The sequence below is a fragment of the Pyrgilauda ruficollis genome, unplaced genomic scaffold (genome assembly GCF_017590135.1).
Source record: "Pyrgilauda ruficollis isolate IOZ18807 unplaced genomic scaffold, ASM1759013v1 scaffold17, whole genome shotgun sequence".
Lineage (NCBI taxonomy): Eukaryota > Metazoa > Chordata > Aves > Passeriformes > Passeridae > Pyrgilauda > Pyrgilauda ruficollis.
The window spans coordinates 11,318,898-11,326,081 of NW_024515875.1; the positions used below are offsets into that span (position 1 = coordinate 11,318,898).

The window sequence follows — 7,184 nt, forward strand, 5'->3', positions numbered from 1 at the left end:
TTTTTTTTTTTTTTCTTTTTTAATTTTTACAAATATCTGAAAGCATCACTGAGCAGACAGTGACACAAGTAAGATATTCCAGCAGTGACAGGCACCCAATGAATGGCATTGTCCTGAATTCAGTCCCAGGTTCTCTTGGGATCAAGAGTGAAAGAGAAACAAAATTTACTAGAAAAAAAGCCTGGTGCTGATGGCAGAAGAACTCCCTCACTTGGCCAAAAAATCATTTGATATCCTACACAAATCTAAATATTAAGGAAGATTAGAGGCAAATATCCACGTGGGTTAATAATACCAGTAAGCCCCTTTGCCCCCTCTCCAAATTTAACTGGTGGGATGAGGAAAGAATTACAGCTGCCTAGAGGCAGAGCCCATTCCTGTAACTGAATCACCACAGATGGAGCAGAGGCGTGGGGACAAAATCTGGCAACAGTATTAAAAACTTCATAGTGAGGACAAACAATACTAGTGGAGGGAGTTCAAAGATCCTCACTCTTATCTTCTGCTGGTCAGCGACGCTGGTTCTAGGAATCTTCAGCTTCTTTCATTTCTTCCCTTTGAGTAGGAGACTGTCACTGAAAGGGAGACAGAAGGGAGTCATCAGTACAAGTCACCAGAAAGTAAAAGCAAAGCTGTACCAGCTCCTCAATATGGACTCTGAGGTATGGGGCACACCCAAAGGATCTGGACTTCCAAATCCTTCCTATTAGGCAGGTGTTTTTTTTTTTCCAAAGGCCCTTAAATCTTCCGGAACAAATATAACAGAATCTGGTCAGAGGTGAGGAAGAACGATGTTATAATCAAAGATCCCAGAGAAAAGAAGCCAACTCTGGTTTCTCTTCTCAGTTCTGAGAAATCTAAGCTTTTAGCTGCATCCTGTTAGCTCAGTTGGCACTGCCTTTTTCAGTGAACACTGGACAAATTAGCCAAAGTGACCAAACTCCTGACAGCTCTGAAAGCAGGAAATGGGGTGTTCTCACATAACTGGAAAGCTTTTGGAGAATAACAAAAGCATCTTCCCTAGAGATCATCAGCCCAAACCACCACAAATTCCCAAGATCATCTGCCTGCCTCCTTACAGTTTTGTTTGCAATAACCACAGGATGCCCTGTACATGTGATAGCTCAGAGAAGGCTCCACAGTTACTGCTGCCTTTCCCATGCAAGGCTCCTTACGAGGCACACATGGAGCTCCAATTACTGCACATTCCATGCATATGTTTGTGTGGTTCTCTGCAAGGAAAGCTTCGACTTTCACATCATAAATGGGAATTGAGGTAGAGACTGGAATAAACTTGCTGGGGCCAAAATGGTCCAGGCCAGAAACATCCCAGGAACCAGGAAACAGCAACACCCTGGTTCCAGTACTAACAAAAGGATCAAAATGTACAGTGCCTTACCTTCCTCTGTGTCAGCAGATGCAGTTAAGGAGTGGAGGATGGGAAAGAAAAAAAAAAAAACCAAGAATAAATTGATGAGATTTAACAAAAATCCCCATTCCCACAGTAGGAGAGGCTGCTCGCTACTTGGCTATACCCTCTGGCATCAGGCTCCCCTCAGAAAAAGATCCTGAGAGAGTTCCAGAAAGGGGAGCAGCTTCCCAGGTAGGGTGCAGACAAACCCAGGCACCCAGCCCCTTTACCTGGTGAAGGCCTCATCCTGCAGGTTCAGTACCAAGTTATCTGCTGTGAGATACACACGGTTTTGTGAGGCAGCAATCTGAAAAGGAAATGCATTACAGACATGGCATCAAGGACTAAAAATCCATATGGAGGAACAGCTCTAGGAACCCATCTCCCTCCTCAGATACAGCATTCTTGTTAATTACTTAAGACCTCATTTAAATCAATGCAATTCCCCTAAACAACTCCCTACTTCCTGAGTTCCCATCCCAGAGCCATCAGACTTTCTAAAATAAGTGTTCATTCTGTCTCTCTGTCACAAAGAACTTTGATCCCACATTTATCTGTCCCCCTTTCTCAGCTGCAGGCAACCAGAAGCTTTTGGTGGCTGCAGCTGAGGGTGGGTGATGGAATCTGATGTGGATCTGGGCCTTGTCATATGAAGGGCATGAACTCTGAGCCTCACATCTAATTGCAGATCCTTGCTAAGTCTTAAGCTCAACTTGAGCAGAGAAGGGCTGGGCAGGAACAAAGATCAGGACAGGGCAGATCACATTCGCCTTAAATTCATCATGTGGCCACTGGGTGGGGGGACACAAGGACTGCAAAAGGACAAAGGGAATTCTGTGCCCAAACGCTCACCGTTTTTGAGATGTTTTGAGCAGCTCGGATCTTACGTAGCTTGATGTAGCCTGGATTCCTGCTGAGAGCTTCCCCGAGGTACAAGGGAACGAAAGTTAAGGAAAATCATGCCAACAGAAGCCGCTTACCCTCAAGGAATTCTTCCTAAGCCATATTAAAGAACTTCTTAGTGGGTAAAAGGCAATCTCTATCCCAGTAACGTGGGCCTTTGGGTAGGCATATTTTCACCTGCCCAGATGAAGAACATTATGGATTACGGTCACACACAACCAATAAAAGTTAAACTTTACAACAGAGAGCGCAGGCCCATGGCCTCCTCTGCTCTGACCTGTAGCCTCAGACGAACCTCGCTCCAGCTGACTGCAGCAGCGGGAAAAAGAACAGTGACCTACTTGAAGCTATCATCCGATCACAGCCTCCTGAGCATGAGCCCAGTGTGACAGATTCTCAGGACTGCCAAGCTCCCAAGCCACATCCCACAAAATCTCCCGAAGCAGGATATCATCTTGGCAGCTGTCGCTTCTCCCTCGGCCTGAACTATCTTCTGCTTCTGCTCCTGCTTGGCCTTCTCCACCAGGAACTGGGCACGCTGTGCCTCCTGCTGGGCTGGGGGGAGAAGGGACACAGGCATTGGAACCACATTGTATCTTCCATCAGAACCTGACAGCTGAGATCAGGGGCTCTGCTTCCCAAAGAACCGGTAACATTCTGGGACCACATCCAAGTACAAAACATACCTGAGAGCACTCTACCTTTTCTTGAGTAAAACCCACAGCACCCAGACCCTCCACACATAACCCCCACAGTGAGTGACAGAGCCTCAGTCTGAAGAGGAATCTTAGTTTTGGGAACTCAGTCCTTCTGGTGGTCTATCCCATCAGCTAAGGCTTTCTGGTAACACTTGCAAAATAAACCTGTTCAGCTCTGTTACTAAGGAGGCTTAGAGACTTGTAACCCTGTACCTGAAAGTATACAGTGACACAGCAGTGACACACTAGCCCAAATTCCACCTCCTTGTTTAATAACTCAGTGAAAAGACAAAGGCAATCCACCCTTTTCAGGCACCAATGGAACTCACCCACTTGCTTAGCCTCCACAGCAGCTGTGTATTCACGACTGAAACTGAGCTCTGTGATAGCCACATCATCCAGGATGAGGCTGAAATCCTTGGCTCTCTCTGTCAGCTCTCGCCTAATGAGCAGAGACACCTGAAACACAAACACAGCAACAAGAGTAGCACCAGGCACAGGGTGCTCCTCGCTTCCTGAGCACTCCAAAGGCAAAGCACGACTGCTCTTCACAGTGCTGGGAGAGACATTCCCCAGCCTGAGCTCCAAACCACGGACATCAACACCATCTGAGTAACATATCCACAGCCACAGAAAGCATTTTTAAAACTCTATTACAGCTCATTTATAGTTACTACTAAACTGTTCTATGCAAGTAACACTGTGAAAGCAAAAAACCTTGAAAGTGTCTTTTGCTTTCACATCCTGACACATCCAGTTCTATAGTTCCCACAGTTTTGGCAATAAGCATTTCTTTATCTACCCTGGATTTGGCACTGTTTGGAGGCTGTGCTTTCATAACTGTACTCCAACACAAAAAAAGAAATGACCACATAATTTTTTAACCTGTATCACATCTCTTAGTTACAGTAGCTACTTGTCTAGTGTAGCTACTCCACTTTTTTGGCTGCTTTGGGTGGGTGTTGCTGTTAGCTACTTTGATTTATTCCACACTTACTTTACTTCCCAGCACCTTTTTCAGGCAGCCTGACAAGTCCTGCACCAAATATTGACTTAAACAGAAACTATTGCTACAGTATCACATGCTTGGCCAGTCGAGCATTTTCTTTTACTTTTACTGCAGCTGTTTCTGAGCAGAACTCTAAACAGCGACAGAAACCTTTTCTGTGTGAACTGAGAGTGCACAACTACATGAAGTCACCGAATTTTTTTCTATCAATCCCTTTACATCACTTTATAACAACAAACACTGGATGGATACATGACAAGAAAACAAATGCAATTCAGTTTGTTCCAAAATTTCAGAGATCAAAGAATGATTCTTATCTGAGATCACAGATGCTTAACAGCCTTTGCTTCCAGCACAGCTGAAACCCTCACAGATATTCTTTGCTGTCCCATCCTCACCACACATTCTCTTCCTACATGAAGAGCAACAAATCCCTCCAGAACACTCCATGTGGAGGAGCACAAAACCCTGAAGCCCCTTACCAGGGGGATGCAGATAATTTCTTACAACAAAACCTGAGGACACTCAGTTCTGCTCTTTGGTTCTTTTGACATGGATCAGAGATGTGGTCTCCAACAGCTGAGAGATGCTTTGTACTTCACCTAACAACTTTTCCTCTTCAGCACCCTCCTGGTCCTGCAGGAGGTCCTCTAAAACCTTTTACAACAAGACCAGCACCCCCTCCCTGCACCAGCTGCTACAGAGGATAAGAACTCTCAGAATCCCTGGCAATCAAACTGTTACAACACAAACTTTCACAAACAGGCATTTTTAAGCCAGATATTTGTAATATTTTGCAACACTCCCCCAGAGGACACTCTAAGCTTTTTCTAATCAGTGCCTGCAGAGAGGGTGCCAAGACACTGAGCCAGGCCCTTCCCAGTGATGTCAAACAATAAAACAAGAGGCAATGGGCAGAAACCAGAACACAGGAAGCTCCACCTGAACATGAGGAATAGCTTCTTTACTGTGCAGGTGACAGAGCACTGTAACAGGCTGCCCAAGGAGCTCGTGGAGTCTCCCTCACTAGAGACATTCCAGAACCATCTGGATGCAATCCTGTGCCATGTGCTCTGGGATGACCTTGCTTGAGCAGGGAAGCTGGACCAGATGACCCACTGTGGTCCTTTCCAACCTGACCCATTCTGTGACTGTAAACAGAAGCTTATTGCTACCTTCCCGAAGCATCCCTCACTAACAGGTTAGTGCACTGTTAACTGCTCGTTCCCATTGTTTTTCAGATCTTTCAAAACTGCTTAATTTGCTCCCACGGTCAGAGGATACCGAACGGTTCCAGGACTTAAAGGTATTAACTGCTCGTTCCCATTGTTTTTCAGATCTTTCAAAACTGCTTAATTTGGTCGGAAGATACCGAACGGTTCCAAGACTTAAAGGTGCGATTAACGAAAGCCCCAGTTTTGAGTCTGCCTAATTTAAGAAAACCATTTGATTTGTTTGTTAATGTTAATGAAGGGACAGCATATGTAGTAACAACACAAGACTGGGGGGAAGCAGGAAGCTGGTGGCTTATCTATTAAAATTATTGGATCCGGCTGCAAGAGGGTGGCCAGCCTGTATTCAAGCTGTGGCAGTCACAGCTACCTTGCTGACAGCGTTCAGAGATCTGTATTCTTAAAGCCACTTCCACAGACACCTGTGGACCACAAAGCAAACCAGCTCTCCCTCCCCTAGTGTTACATTCTGGTGCAGTTTTGCACTCTGTGCACCAACAGACCCAGTTTCCTCCTCAGAAGCTGCCAACACAGTATTTGTACCTGTACTGGAATTAAACTGTACGTGGGACACGCTTCCCACGTGGATGCACTGCCCCCCAGCTGACCGCAGTCACCCTTCTTTCCCCTGCCAGGAGGCTCCCCCCACCCAGCAGCTCCTCTGTGAGCGGAGCTAAGGCTCACCTGGGCCCTCTGTGTGATGAGCTGCGAGGCGTTGAACTTGGCCACGACGCTCTTGAGCACCTCGTTGACGATGGAGGGCAGCACTCGCTCCTCGTAGTCCAGCCCCAGCCGCTGGTACATGCTGGGCAGCTCGGCCGCGTTGGGCCGCGTCAGCACCCGCAGCGAGATGTTCACCATCTGCAGGTCTGCGGGGACAGCAGGGCTCAGGGGACAGCCGGGCTCAGGGGACAGCGGGGCTCAGGGGACAGGCAGGGCTCAGGGGACAGCCGGGCTCAGGGGACAGCCGGGGCTCAGGGGACAGGCAGGGCTCAGGGGACAGCCGGGGCTCAGGGCACAGCCGGGGCTCAGGGATGGCACAGGGAGCAGGCGGCACCAACGGGGACAGGGACATTTTGGTTGGGAATGAGGAAGAAATCCTTTCCGGTGAGGGTGGCGAGGCACTGGCACGGGTTGCCCAGGGAAGCTGCGGATGGCCCTGCCCTGGAGGTGCTCACGACCGGGTCGGATGGGGCTTTGAGAAACCTGGTCTGGGGTAAGGTGTCACTATCCGCGGCACGAGATTGTGACTGAACGATTTTTAAGGTCTGTTTCAAGCCCTTAACATTCCATAAGTGTCTGAGGAGCGCCAGAAGTACGGCCGAATTCCTGTCCCGTGCCTCCCACCTCGTGGCCCCTCTGTCTCACCTTTGGAACCAGTGGGGGAGGAGATTTTCCGCGGCCGCGCTCGGATGTCGTAGATGATGGGATACTGGAACCAGGGGATCCTGCGGGAGCGGAGGCGCGTTAGGGGCGAGGGCCCCGCCGGGCCCGGGGGCCGGGAGGGGACCGGGGGGGGCCGGGCCCTACCTGAAGTGCAGCCCCTCGGCCAGGATGGTGTCCTGCTGCACGCCGCCGATGCGGTTGAAGAAGATGGCGCGCTGGCCGCCCTCCACTGCGGAGAGAGAGCGGAGGTTTGGTTAGCACGGGCGGCGGGCGCGAAGGATCCGAGCGGTTGGGGGGGACTCCACTCACCGATGAAGACGGACTCTCGCACGCCGTAGGCCAGGGCACCGGCGCCCAGCAGCAGCTTAAGCGCGGTGCCCACGCCGCGGGGCCCGGTCGGCAGCCGCCCCGCCAGGTCCTTCAGGTTCTGCGCCATGGCCGCCCCGCCGCCGCCCCCGCCGGGAAGGACACCGGAAGGAGCGACAGCCGTGCCGCTCCGGCGGGAAACCGCGGCGCCGGGAGCGCCCCCGCTGCCCCTTCCCGCC

The 7,184-nt window shown here is 49.8% G+C and overlaps 1 protein-coding gene across 1 annotated transcript; it reads right to left on the reverse strand.

Moving 5' to 3' along the window:
* Positions 1-7,181, reverse strand: PHB2 (prohibitin 2). The gene is made up of 10 exons (XM_041463696.1): positions 6,949-7,181; positions 6,784-6,868; positions 6,622-6,701; positions 5,938-6,122; positions 3,342-3,471; positions 2,766-2,869; positions 2,264-2,341; positions 1,642-1,718; positions 1,400-1,405; positions 1-575 (listed from the first exon to the last, which is right to left on the reverse strand). Exons 1-10 carry the CDS (start codon positions 7,073-7,075, stop codon positions 545-547), a joined length of 903 nt encoding a protein of 300 aa, XP_041319630.1. The 5' UTR covers positions 7,076-7,181; the 3' UTR covers positions 1-544.
* Between the last annotated feature and the right edge of the window lie 3 nt (positions 7,182-7,184).

Excerpts from the sequence above, each read along its gene's own strand:
- PHB2 (XM_041463696.1), bottom strand. The coding sequence starts at position 7,075 with ATGGCGCAGAACCTGAAGGACCTGGCGGGGCGGCTGCCGACCGGGCCC. Across the intron at positions 6,123-6,621 it reads CTCCCCCACTGGTTCCAAAG|ACCTGCAGATGGTGAACATC; the intron begins GTGAGACAGAGG and ends CTGTCCCCGCAG. Across the intron at positions 2,342-2,765 it reads AAGCGACAGCTGCCAAGATG|CTCGGGGAAGCTCTCAGCAG; the intron begins ATATCCTGCTTC and ends GTTCCCTTGTAC.